This window comes from Ursus americanus, chromosome 32 (genome assembly GCF_024610735.1).
Source record: "Ursus americanus isolate L20-20 chromosome 32, mUrsAme1.1.p, whole genome shotgun sequence".
Taxonomy (NCBI): Eukaryota; Metazoa; Chordata; class Mammalia; order Carnivora; family Ursidae; genus Ursus; species Ursus americanus.
This window is the reverse complement of record NC_142158.1, coordinates 13945672-13967368: the sequence shown is the minus strand read 5'-3', so window position 1 is coordinate 13967368 and position 21697 is coordinate 13945672. Positions and strand designations below refer to the sequence as shown.

At 36.4% G+C, this 21697-nt stretch overlaps 1 protein-coding gene across 1 annotated transcript in view; it reads left to right on the top strand.

Moving 5' to 3' along the window:
- Nucleotides 1–21697, top strand: part of LOC123801533 (uncharacterized) — a 219874-nt gene that overhangs the window by 145709 nt on the left and 52468 nt on the right. The window contains exons 9-10 of the mRNA XM_087857899.1: nucleotides 49–212; nucleotides 15213–15372. Coding sequence (XP_087714025.1) covers nucleotides 49–212; nucleotides 15213–15372 — 324 coding nt within the window. The remainder of the gene's footprint in view (nucleotides 1–48; nucleotides 213–15212; nucleotides 15373–21697) is intronic.

Below are 21697 nucleotides of genomic sequence, written 5' to 3'. Positions count from 1 at the left end.
ATCGGTATTTTCATCCTTATTTCTTAAATTTGTATTTTCTTTCCTCAGAGACTTACACATAATGGGGACACTCCCATAGCTGATTCAGCAAAGTTGTACTGGGTGTTTGTGAGGACCAAACATTCGGGAGTTCTTGGTGTAATGCTCACGGTGCTAATTTACATCCTCTTGTTCATCATTTCGTCTTTGATTTTATATTTGTATTGTCTCAGGTAAGGTGTTTCCTTCCTTTTGGTTCTTCAGTGTGTTCAGCCTCCAGTCTTGTTGTGCAGTTAGGCTGTGAGAATACGGTTAAAGAAGAGAAGTTAGAACCATGTCTATATGTCTAAGATAGAAATGTCCTTGGTTGGGGTACCTGAGTGTCTCAGTCGGTTAAGTGGCTGCCTTTGGCTCAGGTCATGATCCCAGGATCCTGGGATCCAGCCTGGCGTCAGTCTCCCTGCTCAGTGGGGAGTCTGCTTCTCCCTCTCCCCCTGCCCCTCCCTTCCCCGTTCTTGCTCTCTCATGTGCTCTCTCTCAAATAAGTAAATAAAATCTCAAAGAAAGAAAGAAAGAAAGAAAGAAAGAAAGAAAGAAAGAAAGAAAGAAATGTCAATGGTTGTTTGTAACATCTATCGTGAAGACCGGCTGAAAAATTAATCGACTTTTGGGGAAATGTTTTCTCCGTAATAGAGAGATCTCATTTTTCTGTAAATCATTATACTTGTTTCTTCAAACTAGAGGCCAACAAGAAACAAGGAGTAATCCCTCGATATCTCATAATATCCTGGTAAATTTCCCAGGAATCTTAAGTAAAATTCTTTTTTGCAAGCAGTGTATATGCGTGAAGAAAGATGATAAAAGCAACAAATTCGAGGCAGTATAAAAAGTGCTAGGAAGACTTTTCACTCTGTTGATGGTTTCCTTTGCAGAAGCTTTTGAGTTTGGAATAATCCCACTTGTTCAATTTTGCTTTTGTTGCCTATATTTTTAAAAGCCATTTTCATACCCATGAAATCATTGGCAAAACCAATGTCATGAAACTTTCTCCTTATGTTTCTTTTATAGAATTTTTACAGTTTCAGGTCTTATATTTAAGTCTTTAATCCACTTTGAGTTGATTTGTGTGTATGATGTAAGGTAAGCATCCAATTTCATTCCTTTCCATGTAGATATCCAGTTTTCTCAGCACCATTTGTTGAAAAGACCATCCTTTTTCCATTGTATATTTTTGGCAACTTTGTTGAAGATCGATTGACTGTATATGCGTGGATTTATTTCTGGGCTCTGTAGTCTGTTCTATTGGTCTATTCATCTGTACTTATGCCAGTGGCATATTGTTTAAAGTACTGTAGCTTTGTAATATAATCCAGCAACTCCACTTCTAGAAATTTATTCAAAAGAATTAAAATCAGTATCTCAAGAGATATTAGCCCTCCCATGTTCTTTGCAGCATTATTCACAATAGCCAAAATGTAGAAACAACCTAAATGTTCGTCAACAGATGAATGGATAGAGAAATGTGGTAGACACAAACAATGGAATATTATTCAGCTTTGAAAAAGAACATCTTGCAATATGTAACAACATAGATGAACATTGAGGACATTATGCTAAATGAAATTAGCCAGTCGCGGAAAGACAAACACTGCATGTTTCCACTTGTATGAGGTATCTAAAATAGTCAAAGTCATAGAAGCATAGTGTGGAATGGTGGTTGTCAGGGTCCTGAGGGGAGGGTGAAATAGAGAATAGTTTTTCAACAGACAAAGTTTCATTTATGCAAGATGATTAAGTTCTGAGATCTGCTGTATAACATTGTGCCTGTAATTAACGATACTGTATTATATACTTAAAGAATTGTTAAGAGAGTAGATTTCATGTCAAGTGTTCTTACCATAATTTAAAAAAAAGGTGCTAGGAAGAGGTCAACACGAGAGTCTCTGAGAGCATAGAGAAAAGGAATCAACACAGGTCTGGAAGAGGATTGGGGCAGCAGACAAACACATCAGTTGAAATATAACCCTTGAGTAATTTTCAGAGTTTTAATATAATTTGACTGGAAGAAAGAATGTTCCTGGGCAAAGGGAAGATGTATGAAACCATACAATCATGAGAAAGTATGATGTATTTGGCCACTCAAAAGTATTTTAATATGGCTGGAGTATAGGATATGGGGCAATGGTAGTTGACTGACATAAGATGAGAAGTGTAGTCAAGGACTAGATGATAAACGTCTTGATATCATGTTGTGGAGCTTGAATTTGTTCTAATGGTAAAGTGAAAAAACGGAAACATTTTCAATAACTTTAATTTTGGAAAGATCACTCTACTAGTAGACGGGAAAGTGGATTTAATAGCAGTCAGGATGAAAGCAGGGAAACCTAGTTAGAATGCCGTTTCAATAGTCTAGGCAGAGTGTCAAGAGCCTTCACTAAAGAGAATGACACAGGAAATGGACAGTTGGGACTAATCAATGAAATAGGTGATATACATAGAACTTGCGGGCTTGTTGGAAATTAAAGGTGAGGGAAAGAATGGCATTTAGTGTAACCTTAAGTTTTGGAGTTGGGCATCCATGGGTGGATGGTTGTAGCATTCTCAGAGATGGAGATTAAATATTTGGAGGAGATAGATAATGAGTTAAATTTTCATTCCTATTGACCTTAAGATAACTTCGATATTGCCAAGGGGAAAACATCATGAGAAGTTTGATAGATGAGTGTAGAGCTCAGGCAAAACTGTATAGGTGGTGAATTCATGCAGAAGAAGGCTTGAGTTTCATTGCTTTGTAGGGGTAGAGGCTCAATTATAGTGGGCTGAGTTAAGGGTAAGGACATAGAGGCAGGACCTACTGACTTTTTTATACACAGAGCTATGCTGTAAATGGAAAATGGTTAGAAAAAGTATTTTTTTTAAAGAGTGGTTTTTAGGGCCACCTGGGTGGCTCAGTCCATTAGGCGTCTGACTCTTGGATTCTGCTCAGATCATGATCTCACCATCTGGGATCAAGCCCCATGTGGGGCTCCATGTGGAGCGTGTTGTCTGCTTCTGGTTCTCCCCCCTCATTCCTCCCCCTCAGCTCACTTGCTCTCTCTCCCTTTCTCTCTAAAATAAATAAATAAATGTTTAAAAAAAGAGTGTTTTTTAACATGGATATGGTTTGAATATATTTATATCATATATGAAAATTCTAAAAGGGAAAAATATTGCAAATGGCTAAGCAAGTGAGGATAATTGAACAAGGAGGTCTCTGAAGACATGAAGGAGAGCACATATGGAGACAAATTCAGGATTTAGGGAAAGGATCTTGTCCCTTGATGTGATAAAGAAAGAGACAAGGTTGAAGCGAAAGCAGGGAGGTTTGTGGCAGGGCACTGAAGGAATTCACATATGATAGCCATCATAATTTTCTGTGAAATGAGAGGTGAGCACACTCCTCAATTCTTCCTTTCTTAGACCAATAACATAGCTACAGTAAAGTTGCACTTGTTTTCCTGGGGAAGGGAAGAAAGTCTTCCCTGATCATTCAGCTTTCATTTGACCACTAACTTGTCCTGTGGCCCCCTAGGCAAAAATGTTCATTTGCTAGATTTCAGGCATTTTCTTGTGGAACATAGTAAGGATGACACATATGTGTGGATCTTATGAGAGGCTTTACATGAAGCATGATTCTCTTACTTAAAATAACTAGATTTTCCTCAAGAAGTTAAAAAAATAAAATAGTACATCACATAGTTTAGACTTTTGGAGGATTAAAAAATTATCAGATAATATTATGTACCATTTATTACCCCCATCGATATATCTTTTCTCACTTAAAATGAGGTGAATTTTGCAGCCATGCATTTCTTTGTCCAAGGTTCACATTTTTATTATCAAGATTCCTTGTAAAGTATGAAAAAGGAAGCATAGAATTTATGCACTGAATAATTAGGATTAAATATTTTGTTGCCTAAAACAAATAGTGGTTTGCTTTAATATACAGCAAAAGGATTACTCCTTGAGAAAGGGCGGATAGGAGGAGTGAGAAGATCTGTAATGGAAAAAAGATTAGGGAAAAGCAAAGACAGACGAAGTGTCTGGACATCATAGAGAATAAGCCTGAAAAAGTCCAGGAGGTATCAAGTTTTGGGCATTCTCTCAACATAGCCCCTCACTGTCTTCCATGCTTATCCTGTCCCATCAGAACTAGACATGCACAGTAACCCCCAGGTTTTGCTAATGTTTTAGAAACAGATGCTCTTCAAATTTCTTTAGGTAATGATAGAGATAACAATCTCCTACAGGGAAAATACCTGTATTTTTTGTATTCATAAAGTTGCTCTAATATGTCAGCTGAAAGATCTCTTTACTGATGTTTGCACAACATCTCTCTCTAAAATGTGGGAGAGCTGAGTGGCCCTGTTCTTCTCTACAGCAAGCACCACTACCAACAGAGGCATCTGGTCAATGAAGTGGGGTTTGCTCTGGCATAAAAGTAGACAAAGAGTACAGAAATCCTAAGAACTCATCTTCGTGAAAGATGCCAATATGGATTTGTATGTGCTGACTGGCTTAGGGTAGCATTCTTAATCCAAATATTAAGGCAACAATCCTAAGTCTTCTGGGCTTTTGGATCAGTCCTGTCAAAACATGTGATAACATGGCTAATATTATAGGAACACAAAGGAGATCAAGTCAGACATGCAGGCTGTTAACGGAGAATGTTGTCTAGCTCTGGGCACCAGAAGCTCTGCATTATAAAGACTGGTTGTGCAAACTCCAGACTGGACCCTATTGAGTTTGGCTGATTGGATCTTATTCCTCCAAGAGCCTAAGTAATTTATTGCTGAAGGGTTTCTACTAGAAAAATTCTCACTCCCCATACTTCTAGTAGGAGAGTTGACCTGTGTGAGGAAGTTCTTGACCTGAGTGTAATTACCTGAACTGGATTTTATAGCTTTAAAAAAAGCATTAATCTTTTTAATGTTTTTTCCTCATTATAGGGAGAATATGTTATTTAGGAAATAAAGTGAAACTACAGAGGAGAATCAAAAAATAAATTTAGAAACACCAATAATGTCACCATTGAGACAAGGCATTATTAATTGTTTGGTAAATTTATTTCAATTTTTTTCCCATGTGTGTTTATTTTTACAAAGTTGAAATTATTCAGTAAGAATGACTGATTTAAACTTAATAATATCGTATGATAAATACTTTCATATTCTTTACTTACTTCATGAAGATTTAATGCCTACACATTATTTTATACCAGATAAGCGGTATAAAATAGTGAAAATTTCTTTGTTCCTAGACAATAGATTGTTTCTCATTTTTGTGCATTTTATAAATAATTCTGATGAACATCTTAAGACTCAGGGTCTTGTCCACATTTTAGATTATTTTTGAAGAGTATCCTAGAGACCCAAAATACTGCTTCAGACAGTATGATGTTTCTAAGACATTAGATAATATTGCAAAGTTATGTTTTAGAGAAGTTGGATTTATACTTATTTAGAAGTGCATGGGGGATCTGACCAAATCATGTTCACATCATGTGATAACTTTTTTTTAATCTAATAGAAGAAATGGAATCTCATCCTTTTCTAAATGTGCGTTCTGTTTCTCGTTACTAAATATTCTTAGTATGCTTATCAATCACCCATTTGTATTTCCTCTTCGTGAATTGTCTTCCAAATGTCCCTTTGCCTTTCTTTCTATGAGTATTCAAATGTATTTCTTACTGAGTTAAATGAGTTTTATATATATTATAGTAGTAACCCTTCTGTCATATTTTAATGGATGTTTTCTCCATTTGACAATTAACTTTTAAATGTATTTTTGATTTTTTAGAAAAATAGATATTATAGGGGTGCCTGGCTGGCTCAGCTTGTAGCGTATGCAACTCTTGATCTTGGGGTTGTGAGTTCGAGCCCCACATTGGATGTAAAGATTACTTAGAAAAACAGGTATTATAATTCATATACAGTAAAGCCTTTTGATCATTACTTATTTAAATAGATCTTAAATTTAAAAAAAATCCTTCCTCATTCAGAAATGGTGTAACTATTTACTTCTGTTTTTATAAAGCTGGAATTTTTTTCATTGAACTGATCACAAGCCATGTAGAATTCGTGTGATAGGGATAGTGTCGAGATCTAAACAAGATACCTTTTATTTTATTTTACTGGTCTTTTCCGTCAGTTGGTATTATCTTTAGATATTAACTGTTTTGCCATTTTGTTTTACTCTGAGAAATTTTAAATGTTTCCAGTGGGATCAATGGAGCTCCTCTTTTTAGGGCTTCTTTTAAAAAACTGAGGTTTTGATCAAACTCTTATAGATGGCCCTTTCTAGGCATCGGCATGAAGAAAATCTGTGAAGACCATCTACACCTGTCAGGATGATGCTTCATGCGGCCTTGCAGCACTCCTCATAACCCTTCTGAGCAAAGCCTTTGTTGATATCATATGGATCCTTTCACTCTAAATCCTTTATTTGAGTAGTCCAAACCATCTACAGGCTGCTTCCATATTCTTTTAAAATATTCAGAGAATGAGAAATCACCATTTCACTGTCACTTAGATTTGCTTAAGCTTTTATATACCTGGAAGCTGTATACAAATCTGAAAGACTTGTACTCAAGTTAATTAGTTTCTGGGGTGCTGGTGTCTTCTTAATCATTGACTTAATAGTTCTGAATAGCCTTATAAGTTTTAGCTGTGGCCACTTATTACTTAGGAAAATTAATTTAGATTCAAATAATTTAAAGGTAGGTTTCGATGAGAATAGTATGAGCATATTCATTGTCTGGGGAATACATATAAGATAATCAACAATTTTCCAGTTTCTGAATCAATCTTCTTTATAACGTTCTTCACTTAAAGCAAAATATTATTTACCATGTGTAGAAAATATTCTAAAAATGATCTAATTAATACACAGCTAACCGATTTTCATACCCCCTGAAATTGTCACCTAATTATGGGCACTCCATGCCCTAATAGCCCTAATGGACTGTGAACATCGTGACATGCTGGTAGAGGAGTAGACCTATTTAAAAGATTTGGATGCTACACTGTGACAGCCTCAGCAAACTGAAGGATTGTAACCAAAATACTTCACTGCTGTGGCACCAGATAACTCACGATCGTTCATTAGCTGAAAGCCCATCAGTATCCTCACTCTGTTCCTCAGGCCCTAAACTCTTTGATGTGGGCAGTTGAGTTCATGCCATATGCTGATTTCACTCCGATCTTTTCTTCAGCAAATAGAAGGATCTCTTTCTACCCCCACTAACCCCATCTGGAGCTACAAGAAGCTGGATCAGAGATGACCTGAACATTTCCTGACATGATATGCTCTTGTAAAGACAAAATAAAAGCTGCTCAGTTAGGTCTAAGTCATTAACCAGTCATTTGATAAATTGGCTTTTGCTACATTAGCCTTCTTCTGATACCTCTAAGATAAAAGAAGGTGAAATGGTCTACCACAACTTCTATTTTCCCTCCCAAACGTGTGGGAAACCAGGCATGTGATTTTGACCAATGGTAAGCAGGTGTCAAGAAGGTGTGTGTACCTGGATGGAGTGTCAGGTACATATTTTCTTATTGACACAGTCCAGATCACTGGCATGGGCTTCTTTTAGGCCACTGGAGTGAGGAATTTCCTGTCCCAGTTCCATGTAAGTGTCCGCATCTGATAGTGTAGATAACATGCAGGGCCAGTGTCATTCCCTCCTCTCTGTCAGTATCCTGCATAATCGATAACATGCTTATACTTTTCAGTAAAATAACTGAACAAAAAAAAACCAAACACTCAACACGAAGAACAACTATTTTGCTTTGCTTCCACAAAACAGTGAGGATTACGTGTGCCTAAAATGGTCCCTCAAAGTCTCCAACCATGTATTTAAATGGTATTTAATTTCATGTTACATATAACATGAAACTCTGGACTGTGGAAGACAAAGTCACTGACTCTAGAATTCATCATTGTCTTCTCTGTACCCAGAAAAGGGTCTAGAACACAATAGACACACAACAAATGTTTGTTGAATTAAAATCACGAATAAATAAAGGAAGATATTTTCTTAAGGATGAAGACACCCCCCCTTCCAAATAAAATATGGCTCACAGCCTGTCTGTCCAAATGACTCTGGCTCCCAGGTGTTTTTCATTTTGAATGTTTAACTGGAATATAATGAAAAAGTGTGAAAAAGACCTACACAAACCCCTTACGTGTGTTAATCTGACTTAGGATAGTGATTAGGATAGTGATTAGAATAGATTTTGAATTTGAACTCTTTGGCAACACCCAGCTTTAAAAATGACAGTGCAGTGCAGAAAGAGAAGTCTAAAAGAGTCACAGTGATGTGCAAACCATTTAGGCATTGTATGCAAAAAAAAATCCGGAGGACCCAGAGAAGCGCTAAACACGTCATAGACACACAATGCTTTGTCACTCCCTTCTCACCAGTTCTCTGCTCTGACTTGATGTTTCTAAAGCTCGGTTCCCCAACCTTCATTCTCCACCACCCTCTTCAAGTAGTTCTTTCTTCTTAATCATCTGTTGAGTAGGTATTTGAGGCTTGCTTCGGTGCTCAAAACAGTGAATGGGTTCCTAGTGATCTTGGTCACATTTGCAAAGGAGCTGTCATTCAGCATGGACACAGATGGTAAAAGTGCCTCAGCCTTCAGTCTGGATTAAGTGCTGAAGCAACACTTTGGGGGGGGGGGGTCATTCACATTGATCATGACACCAGGACCTCTTATCAGCCCTGTGTTTCCCGGTGACCAAGATCTTACTGCTGAATTTGACTTGAGAAAATGCTGCCATCGTTCTTCTGGTTCACCTTACTCTTTAGAGTTTGGGTTTTCCTGTAAAACTAATCTACCTACATAACCTGAGTCAGTACCCTCACGGGAATAAAACAATAGCAACTGGAAAAGGATTGTGTCCTTTTCATACATAAAGAAACTAAGCGTTAGTGACTTTAAGTAATTTGCCTAAGGTTGCACGGTAGGCCAGTGGCTCAGCTGATGCCCATATGCCACCTTTGTAACTCCAGAAACTGCAGTGTTATTTGTGCATCATATTTCTTAATTTTTTTTTAAGATTTTATGTATGGGGCACCTGGGTGGCTCAGTCGGTTTAGCATCGGCCTTCAGCTCAGGTCATGATCCCAGGGTCCTGGGATCCAGCCCCGCTTCAGGCTCCCTGCTCAGCGGGGATCCTGCTTCTCCCTCTGCCTTTGCCCCTCCTCGGCTTGTGCTCTCTCTCTCTCAAATAAATAAATAAAATCTTTAAATAAATAAAGATTTTCTTTCTCTTTCTTTCTCTCCCTCTCTCTCTCTCTCTCTCTCTCTCTCTCACTCTTTCTTTGAGAAAGAGACAGACAGCACAAGCTGGAGGAAGGAGCAGAGGGAAAAGGACAAGCAGACTCTGCCCTGAGCCCAGAGCTGACACTGGGATCATCCCACATCTGCGAGATCATGACCTGAGTGGAAACCAAGTGTCAAAGGCTTAACCAAGTGAGCCACCTGGGCATCACCATATTTCTTATTTTTTTTAAACAATGAGATTACTTAAAATTCATATTTGTGGTCAATTTTCACCTAATGAATGAATAGGATATAGTGGTTTGATACCTGGATTGAATACTGTTTGGCCGGGCTTGAATCTTGGCTCTGTCACTTACTAGTTTCATGTTCTTTGGCAATAGTTTTACCCCCATGATTTTTCCTTATCTTTAAAATGTGTATAGTAAATAAAGAGTAAAACTTTGTTTTTTAGATTCCACATATGAGAGAAATCATACAGTATTTGTTTTTCTCAGTCTTACTTCATTTAACAAAATACCCTCTAGATCCAACCACGTTGTTGCAAATGGCATGATTTTATCCTTCTTTATGGCTATGTAATATATGTATGTGTGTATACACACACACACACACAGACATGCACACACGTGTGCCATGTTTTCTTCTTTCTGGCCATCTGTGGATAGACACTTGAGTTGCTTCCATATTTTGGCTATTGTAAATAACACTGCAGTAAACATAGGGCTGCATATATCTCTTCAAATTAGTGTTTTCATTTTCTTTGGGTAAATACCCAGTAGTAGAATTATTGGATCAACAAAACGAATGAACAAACAAAAAGACAAAAAAGCAGAATCAGACCCATAAGTCTGATTTTTGGACTTACTGATGGTTGTCAGAGGGAAGGGGGTGGAGGGAGGGTGGGCAAAATGGGTGAAGGGGAGTGGGAGACACAGACTTCCAGTTATGGAATGAACAAGTCATGGGAATAAAGGGCATAACATAGGAAATGTAGTTGATGATACTGCAATAGTGTATGGTAACTGATGGTGGCTATGCTTGTGGTGAGCATAGAGTTAAATATAGAAAAGTCAAATCACAATACTGTACACCTGAAACTAATGTAACATTGTGTGTCAACTATACTCAATTTTTTTTTTTTTTGAAAAAAAAAAGAGTGAAACTTCGATCTGCTCCTTGGGAATGAATGAATTGATTTAAATAGTATATTTCTAATAGATTTGTAATTTAGGCAGCTCGGTTTAGTTCTTTATTTTTTTAAGATTTTATTTATTTATTTAAATAGAAAGAGAGAGAGAAAGGGAGTAGGGAGAGGAGTAGAGGGAGATAATCTCCAGCAGACTCTATGACGAGCACAGAACACGACAATGGGCTCAATTCCAGGATCCTAAGATCATGACCTGAGCTGAAAGCAAGAGTCGGACGCTTGACTGACTGAGCCACCCAGCCATCCCAGCTCAGTTTAGTTCTAAAATTCAGTTCTTTCAAGGTAAACATGAGTTTAATTAAACAATTTAGAAATTTCGATGACATTCTGTAAAGAAATTCATGATCTTCTCCTCCAAGTCACTTCATCTAGGGTTTCCTGTCTCAGTAAATGCCAAGATTACCCATCCAGTTCTGAGTAAGAAAGAAAGAGAGAGAGAGAGGAAAGAAGAAAAGAAGGAAAGAAAGAAATAAAGAGAGAAAGAGAGAGAGGAAGAAAGAGAGGAAAAGGGAGAGAAAGAGAGAGGGAAGGAAGGAAGGAAGGAAGGAAGGAAGGAAGGAAGGAAGGAAGGAAGGAAGGAAGGAATGGAGGATAGGGAGGGAGAGACGGAGGGAGGGGGAGACAGAGGCGGGTAGGAGAAAGAGAGGGAGAAAGAAACCTGGCATCTGTCCTCAAATCCATTCTCTCCCTCACCCTCCACACTCACCTTCTCCAGGTTCTGGTAATTGCTTAACTCTTGAACTTGTCCATCTTATTCTATCCATAGGCTCCTTTCACTGTCCAATGTGCCCTGATCTCTCCCCCGACTTACTGTAACATTAGCCTTCCAACCAGTCTCTTTATGTTCCTTTTTGCTCATTTTAATCTATTGTCCTCACTATAACCAGAATGATTTTTAATTAAAAAGTATCATATCACTCCTTGCCTCAAATCCATGTAATGGCTTCTGATTGCTCTCACGTTAAGAGCTCTCTTGACCTGGGTGAGCCCCACCTTCCTTACATTGTACTACCCTAACACCCTGTGCTTTCCTCGTCATTCTGCCTTTTTCCTGCCAGCTGCAGGGCCCCATGCAATCTCCTCTGTCCCCCCTTCCTGGGATTATCACCTGCCCCCCTTCCCTACTGCTTGCACTTACTAAGTATTTGGCATTTGGCAGGCAAAGATGAGTATTTGTTGACCGAGACAATGAATTAATGAGGAGTGAATGAAGAGGATGATTGTCCCCTTACTAACATGAGACTGCACATATTTTGAAGGATATGTATTTCATAAACCTATGATAGAGCTATCTCTGGAAATGGGGGTGGAGGGGTTCTTGACTACTTCCCGTTATGTGCATGTTTTTATTTTTTGAATTTCTTTTTCCTTTTCCTAAAATTATTTTCCCTTCACCATTTTATTTATCTTTTTAATTTTATTTTGTATTTCTCTTTTCCTCTATTTAGTATAATTTCAAACCAAAGCCATTTGAATTTCAGTTAGTGTTAAATAGAATGGTGAGTATTCAAGTGTTTCTAGAAAGCCCACAAAAGCTTTTTTCATACATATAAAAACTTCAGTGTCATACACCTCATCTAAAATGTTCAACAAGTCCACTAAAGAATATGTGAACAGATTTCACATGAATTTTGGCAAGTATAAACTGTTCAGACCTTTACCTGAAGCATTCTATGTACTTACACCAGTAGATAAGTAGTTTTATCAATAAGCACATTGACTATGATATCTGTAAAGCCATACTGGTAAACTCATTTGTAATTTTTAGAGTTAGAAAGAAGCAATCATATTTGATTCTTTTAAATTTATATATATATATATATGTATATATATGTGTGTGTGTGTATATATGTATATATATGTATATATGTGTATATGTATGTGTGTGTGTGTGTGTGTGTGTATATATATATATATATATATATATATATATATATATATATATATATATATTTTGGAGCTAGTTTAAGCTATAGACTCCATCCTTTTCATAACCCTTAAAATACTATATTAGCTAAATATTCACACTTGTCCTTTTTAGCTTTAAAAGAAATGTCACATCCTAGGTTCCTGTAAATGACCCACATTCAGATGTGAACCAAACATAATAGCTTCTGCCATTCACCAAGCAATGAATTGCTTCAAATGTAGGACACAGGGCAGAGGACTTTGTAAATTACTTTGTTTCATTGGCTGTCATCAGAACCTGTGGCATAATATGTGACCTATTTCTATACACAATAATGCCTACGGCTTTGCAGACAGGTGGAATACAGTTTCTCTTTTAATTACATTTTGAAGAAATAATTTAAAAATGTAAAATTTTCAGACACTTTGAATAGTTGTATTGTTAAAAGAAATCCACATCTATAACCATCCTCACGTAATGATGTAAAATACCATAACATATTATTAGCTTTTTATTAAATATGAACTTGAACCTACACAAATGCAAAATAATACAATGAACTTGAATATGCTTCTCCTAATTTCACTCATTATTAAATTTTTTCCATGTTTGGTTTTCTCTTTCTCTTCTCTCATGTAATATGTTTAGTATCTTCGATTTTATATAAATCAAGCTGATCTTTGTACACACACACCCAAAATGGAAGAAAATTCATGAAAATACATGTGTGTCTGTGTGTATTATTTCTGACCCATTTGAGAATAACAAACTTTCATAACTTAATATGATCATGGAAAGTTTAAACTTAATACTTTATTGACCGGTTCCAATGTTGTTTACCCAGAGAAAGCAGTGTGTTGCTCTCATCAATGTCTACCGATGCCCAGTTTATGAAATAATTGTTTTATATAAATAATATATTTTATAAATAAAATAAGTTTAATTAGGAAATTTATTGAAACTGTTTTGACATTGTATGTCTTTATAGAAATTTTCTTAACATTTGGTTGGACTCTAGCTATGCACCAACTTTGATCAGTATGGACGGCCTAACTCCCTGAAAAGATAAAATAACTCACTTTTGGGTAAATGTTATGTTGCTTGACTGATTACATAATCAAATGAATTACATGATTATCAGCACTCAATTTATTTTTAGAATTTTGCACATATAACCCTAGACTATTTTTTCCTGTTTTGTGTAAACTGGCTCTATAGGGCTGGAAAATAGGTAGGAACTAGTAACAGTTGGTAAGTTGACTCATTTACAACCCATCATAAAGTTGTTCACTGGAAAATGCTACTCAACATGGCAAGAAAAAAATGTACAAGTAAAACTAAATGCAATTAATCTTTGTACAGCTTTCCATAGTCCAATGTGCCATTTTGTTCTCTGTTCAAACATTTGTGTACCATCCTGTAGATCCCGGCTTGGATGCTTACATAATTATTCTTTCACACACAATGAAGGAGATATAAAGAGGAGACACATTTTCTGGGCAAAAGGAACAGAAGCTAGCAGAAACAGGACTGTGATTTCTAATTAATTCAAAGTTAATTGCATTGTTGATAATCCTGCACTTAAAATCTTCATATAGAAAATGTTTATGGCAGCAAATTGACAGTAATTTAACTACATTAAATCTTACTACCATTAAAAGAAAAAGATGGATGTTACATTAAACAAGCTTAAGAGAATGGTAAAGACTAGTTCTTGCTAACAAGACAACTAGTAAATCATTCAAATGGCCGACCTAGAATCTCAAAGCACAGTAAGAGTAGTAGTTGAATTTCAAGATGGTACCAAGCCATATGGCCTGTCTTGGGCCACCAGTGACACTGGCTGGCAGTTTTGCTTTTATTTCACTCTGTGATGAGTACAAAATAGTTAGGGGGAAACAAAGACACACAGATCTTATTTGGCAGGTAGGGTCAAAAATCTATTTTACTATTTTGGAAAAAGTGAGATAAAGATCCTTAAATGAAGATATGTGTTGTATCAGTTATTTTCACTGAAGAGTTAGATGGTGGAATGAAATGAATTTTGGTGTTAGCTCTGAGTTTAGATTCTGTCTCTGTTACTTATAAATAGCAAGACTATTTTTTTTTAATTTTAGTGTATAAATATATAAAAGACAGGATTACAGGAAGGCTAGATAACACAATGGGTGTGAAAGACCACCATCATAATGGAACTCAATAAATTTTAGTTTTAATTACTTACTCTATTTAAAGCAAAATATAATTATCCTGATCATTGAAATTAAATACTTACTATTCCCCATTTTGTATAGAAAGGAACTTCCCATGCAATGCTCAACAATCTTGTAGTCCAAATCTTAACTTGGGCATTTTGTAATAACTTTTCAAATGGGTAGTTTATAGATACTGTGATGCATTAGGGTTCTTGACTGTTTCCTTTAACAGATCCCTCATATTTGAATTAATGTGGTATTCATAATACAAATTATGGCTAAATATTTCTTAATTTTCTACCATCTATTAGCTAGACATCAAAAATCAGAAATAGTAGGCTTATTGGAGATAATTGCAAAAAAACCCAAAAAACCAACCAACCCAGATTATTCTTTGATTATGATGTTTAGTGGAGAATAGTATTAAATTATTTCTGAAATGTAAGTCAAATAATTTCTGAAAGATAAGTGGGAACAATGAACTAGAATAGAATAAATAGAAATTGATAAAAGAAACAAATTATTTAACATTTTTGGAGACAAAAAGTAAACAATATTTGGAGAACAAAAATAACAGATGGTTTTGTTCTTAGATTGCACAATGATTCCTGGATATTAGATGCATTTCAGCGAATCCATAGTGAAGAAACCAAGTTTTTCATACCGTATGATTTGGAGATTTCCAATCAGGAGCTCAGTTACATAATGAAAAGGGCTGAGCAATGGAGAGGAATCCATGGTGAAAGGAAGAAGGTGAGTTGGTTTGAAGTAGATGTGTTTTTTGACCACACAAAGAGAAACTCATTCTGTTAGCATATCAGTAAGTCGGTACATTTTCTCACATTGTTCTTGAAGCCATTTATTATTGCATTTGACTGCCACCTCCCTACAAATATCACAACTTGACTGTATATTGATTATTTTGTATTAGTTGAAATGAGGAAACATGGCCAGGTGGTTCTTAGAGTGTGGCACTGTTATTTTCTTATGGAAATATTTATTGATACCTGCCGTATATATATTGGGCAAAATTACACAAGGGTTGTGAAAAATATAAAAGAAACTAGTGGTGCACCTGGGTGGCTCAGTCAGTTAAGCATCTGATTCTTGGTTTTTGGCTCAGGTCATGATCTCAGGGTCATGAGATGGAGCCCTGCATTGGGTTCTGCACTCCGCGGAGAGTCTGCTTGAAATTCTCTCCCTTTCCTTCAGCCCCTTCTCCTGCATGGTCCCTCTCTCTCTCTCTCTCTCTCTCTCTCAAATAAAAAAAAAAAAAAAAAATAAATAAATAAATAAATAAATAAATAAATAAAACTTTAAGGAAAAAGAATAATACAAGAAGCTATGACTGACTTCTCACATGTGACATGATTGCTGGCTTCGATGTCATCTTGGCAGGACAGGAGGAAGAGAATATTATTTCTGTTTTTCTCCTTTGATGCCTCTGTTAGTCAGTCCCTTGCTTCTCCTCCATCTTTCAGTAATCTCCTTTCCAGACTTCTGCATTGACTTCATCAGTGACTTCTGTTTTAGTGTTTTTCAGGGCCCTGTACTTGGTTTATTTTTCTTCTTACTCTGCACACTCTTTTTTTGTTAACCTCCATTCAATCTTCCATCCTGCTGAAGATGATCAAATGTGTATCTCAAGGCTACACCTCTGTTCTGAGTCTTAAACTAATACCATCCAGCAGCCTACTTGATATCTTCAGGTGTATGCCCCAAAGAAACCCAAACCCAACAAAACTGACTTGACACATAGTGTTAATTAACAAATGCATTTCACTTATGTCACAAAACCACAGGATTTACACATCCATAACCTCTATACATGGCATTTTCATCTACTCTGAATCACAAAGATTCAAAACCCGGTGTTTTTCTAGACTTTTCTTTGTCTCCTAGAATTTTTTTTCAGTTTTATCATCCAGTTAGTTCTATTGACTTTACTTTCTTAATATCTACTCTTCTCTATTGCATTTGCTACTGCATGTCTATGACCTCAATACCCAGCTTCTGAAGAACAGCAATACTCTGCTAACTGCTCTGTCTACCTGCAGTCTCACACTGCAGTTACCACGTCATCACACCATCCATGACTTCATTCGTTAGAAGTTTTCTACAATGCAGGTATGACCCTCCATTTCCCTGTCATAAACCTTTTGCCTGAGGAGTAAAAGCCAAAATTCAGACTAATGCATTTTTGCCATTTGATGGGATTCTTGTCAACCTTTCTGGTGATGTCTCCTGTATCCATATCCCACTCTCCCTTCTCAGCCTTCCTCTTGCCAAATGCTTCTCACTGAAATATAATTAGGTCATATTAAAATAAGGCTAGTTTGCTAAATGTGACATATTGTTTTACATTACCATCCATTCCTCTCTGTTTGGCGGAGCACCCTCCCAGCCCCCCAGGTACCCCCTGGCAAACTAATTCTTCTTCCAGGCTGACCCCGAGTGTTGCTTTGATGGAGCCTGCCCAGAGAGGACCATCTCCTTTGTGTCAAAGCTGCTTGTTTTATCTGACCCTTCTAACACACAATCTGAGAATTATAGGTGTTTCCCACTTCCTTTTTAGACTAAGATCTTGTGCAATAAACCAGTGGCTTCTCCATCTTTGTGTTCTCAATCTTTAATAGTGTCTGTAGAACATAGTACATTTCTGTTGTCTATTCGTTCAGTACATAAATGAATGCAAACATGAATGACTGAATAATTGAACATATTTGATTTGTCCATATAATGAACATATAATCTACCCCATTCCATTCTCTATCTGATAGAAACCTAAATATTGCTTTAAAAAAATTCCACAAGGGTTTACTATGAATATATGCAATATGCCTTGAATTCTGTTAATTTGATAGATAAATATAACATTACCTCAGACATTTCCACAATCACTGTCCCTGACTTGAAGTAAAACACATTTCACTTTGCGATATATTCATCCTGGTTTCTTCTTCAAAAATCCTTGACAACAGCATAGTTTTTGAAAGGCCCAAATTGTTTAAATCATCCTAAAAATTAAGCAAAGAGCACTTTCTCTGCAGGATAATGTCAAAGTGACTGGGATAGGTAGAGAATATTTATTTCATTATTAAGCTTCAAACATCAAGTTTAGGAATATGGACGTTTAGGAATTTGGAAGCAATCCCAAGTTGAGTACCAAAATGATCTGAGTTGAACCATAGTACCTAACAAGAGAATACAGAGAAAAGTAGAGAATCATTTTATTGTTTATGATTGTTTATTTTGTCTAGGAAAGTCAGAGAGAGTGAGACATAAGAGAAGGTGGGATGGGGAGGGGACTGGGGACATAAAGGGGAAGAGGAAAATGAATGTTTAGGTGCTAGAGGGAAAATTAAAGGAGATTATGAAATTCTTTAATTCTTTAAAATTAATATTTATTCCCTCCTTTATAAAAGGTGACCCATGATGGACAAGAGTAGAACTAAGGAAAAGACCTCAAACCTTGAGTGTTTGTAATGCTGACAGTGTATAGACATTTAAATGGATCAAAGAAAAGACAATTGGACTAAAAGTAATTAAAGTAAATAATCAAAGGCATTTGCGTCTTAAGTAAAATATTTTGGCTTAGATTCTTTTGGGCCATTAACAGACATTAATATATCTAGATAAATTGCTGCTGTCTCTTCCCCAACATGTATAGACTCAGCATCCATCAATGAGGAGACTCACAGAGATGTGGATGCAAATCGTTTGAAAATCTGGAGAGCACCTGTTATTCCTCGTTGCTGGGGTTATGTTTATTAAGCATACAGAAACATTCCTAAACTTAAATGAATAGGCATACATATTTTATTTGTTACATCTCTTCATGACCTGGCATTTATACCATGAAGACTTCCGCTTATTTATGATTAATTTTTTTAATGTTCTTCTTAACCTGTTTTATGTTTCCTTGTTTAGTTTATTTCAATAGGGAAGCAAGGTAGTCCTGGTGAATAATTAACGTACTAATTTCAAGATACAATGCCAGTTTAATTTAGAACACTCATCTATAATCTAAAATGCTAAATTAAGAGTGGAATAGACACTTTAATATAAAAGTATTTCAAGTAAGTAGTCTAGAATTTTTGTACTTTAAAAATTTGATCTAGATCTTTGCCATAGTATTAGCTATTAAGCACATGCTTCTCTTTTTTATGCTCTGGATTAAAAATTGCCACATAAATGGACACTTTATAATATGCTTAATTTCCTTTTATTAAATTGATAAATGCAAAAGCACAGAACACATTTACAGTATGATGAGAATTTAGGATTATTGCATTTTGTAATTCTTATATTGTTCATACATATAATTTGTCATTTGTGCAAAGACAGCCAGATGATAATTTCGAAGTATTTTAACCATTTTTTTGAAAAGGAAAAGGTCACTTTCAGTAGTCAGAAAAGACATCATTCTATTAAACTAATTTGCCTACATGCAAATTTTGTCATTTTTACCTCATTAACTATTTATCATGAGTAAAAATATATATATTCATGAAGGGGCAGCTCACAGCCTGATGGAACTGGAACTAATATTTTGCAACTCTAATGATTTTTTGCATCCTTAATTAGATAGCATAAGGTTGATATGATTAGGTCAGGATGTAGTGTTTTTCATTAAAATACATTTTAGAAGCTGTATTCATAATCTGCCCTTGCAATTAAATAATGAGCCTATGAATTTAATATTATCGACCCAATTATTATCCCATGCAAACGTATACCTTTAATAAATTTGTGCCGTAGGACCTTCATTAGCAACAGAAGAAATGATATTTCTAGGTACATAGATTGAATGGCTATGGTTAAACTTATATAATGGTTTTGAACATATCAGGAAGCAAAGCTTCGATACTTAGGAATTTAATTCCAAAATGTGCCTATTTGTCGAAGACTAATTTACATTGTAATTATTTTCTTAAAGAAACTATCACTTTAAAAGGGGCTATTGAAGCTCATAGAAATAGCAGGATGTTAGCCAGAGAGGAAGGATTGGAGAAAGTCATGCCTCGTGGGACAGTGGACAGTAAAGTTAGAGATCCATTCAAGCAGCATAATTAGAAGGCATAAAAACTAAAATGTCTATTTCTCGAGTCTGTATTATCTACCAGATGCAATTAATGAAGATTATAATTTTTGTTGTTGTATGTTAGAGTAGTTTTTATGAAGAGATGGCTATACAATGGAATTAAGTAAGGGACTCTGAGAAGGAGCTACCCATCCTTTACCATGAATGTGTACCGGGAAACACAAGCACACGTAGACACATATCCTGTTTTCTCTTCTTTGTATAGGCATTGCTATTTATCTACTACTCTTGTGCCCTCAGAATGTGACTGTAACAATTCTCTGAGTTCTGTAGTTGCTGAAATTCTGTTCTGAAGGTTATAATTATATAGGGAGGTAGATCCTACACATTGTTATTGACACGGCCAATGGCAGGCAGTATATCATGGAGTGACTGCACTGTTTTCCTAGAAATACTACTCATTTTTACTGGAGAAATATGGTCAGGGAGGAGGAGAAGCTTTGGTGAGGACCTTGGGTGGCAAGGTGGTAGCAAATAGATACGTGGAAGCATGTTGATGGGGATTTGGGATGGAGACATTTGATAGAATTTTCCATGCGGAAGGAGACAGTGAGTAGAGGTATACTGACAGGAAATACCAAGGCAGGTTTGAAAATTGAAAGCAATTTGTTTGAACTGGAACAAAGGGCAGAGGCTGGAAGAAAGTGAGAGCTCAGCCTGGAGAAGGAGTTTAGAAACTTGAAATGGACACAGTAGTGGGGGCTATATATTTATCATAGGCAACAGGAAGCCATTGAAAGCTTTAGGAAAAGAGGTAACTCATTCCATTAAGGATTTGGGTTGCCTTTGCATTGAATTCTATCAATTTTTAATTTGATTTTATTATTTTATTTTAAGATTTTATTTAGTTATTTCAGAAAGAGAGAAAGAACATGAGCAGAGGGAAGGGGCAGAAGCAGACTCCCCGCTGAGCAGGGATCCCATTGCGGGGCTCGATCCCAGGACTCTGGGATCATGACCCAAGCCAAAGGCAGATGTTAACTGACTGAGCCCACCCAGGCACCTCTTATATAGCTTGTTTTAAAGTTCTAATGTTTTTAATACACTCTGTCTAATACATAGTTCAGTTTTCCATCAATTATTCAATTCAATTCAATCCCACAATCACTTATAGATTGTGCTTTACACGTCATCAGGTATTTCTCATCCTGATCTGTTGTGGAGGGATAGGTTTTGCAAGCTTGATGAGGACTTGAAAGTAGGTGAAGATAAATAACAAGCAAAATTGGACCTAGCCAAATTTGAAGTTAGGAATGGCAGGTGGAAGCAAGTGGAAGTGGAAACCGGGAGTCAAGCTGAATTCAAAATGGCAGGTGGCAGAATGGTGACTCCAACCCAAAGAACCCTGGAATTCTGTCCATTCAAAGGGTAAACAGGCTGCTTTGATTGTAGGAGGTGGCCACCAGGGGCCTAATCAGAAGAGCTAAGGCCCATTTAACTCCTAACATTAAGAGAACAAAAGGGGAGGGCTCAAACCATCTACCTGTAACACTTCCTGTCCCCCGAATGTGATTCCAGTGAATTTCACACTTGGAGGATTTGCCTACAGAGGCTTCACTTCCAAAATGACTGAAAAGCTTTTCACACTGAGTGTGGGGCACAAGAATAAGTACCCACAATAATAAATGAACATCTTGGACGTCAGAACAGAATCCTTAGTGAAAGAGACTTCAGCATCAATATAGGAACGTAAATGAACAGTTCTTTGATGGGAAGTTAGTAGACTAGGTGCTAAAAATGTACTTGGTTGCTTTGGAAAAGTGCACTATTTTGTATTTACTTATTTATTTTTATTTAGTGAAGAACATATCTTAGGGACTTGGGTGAATACATCCTAAAAGTATGCCTAAATTATCTTACACATAGGGGTTTCTGCTCAGTAATCAAATACCTATTGTGAACTCTACATCTAATGTTGTTTTCTGCTTGCATTGAACAAATTCCCAAATCTCCAGAAGCATGAAAACACTTCCT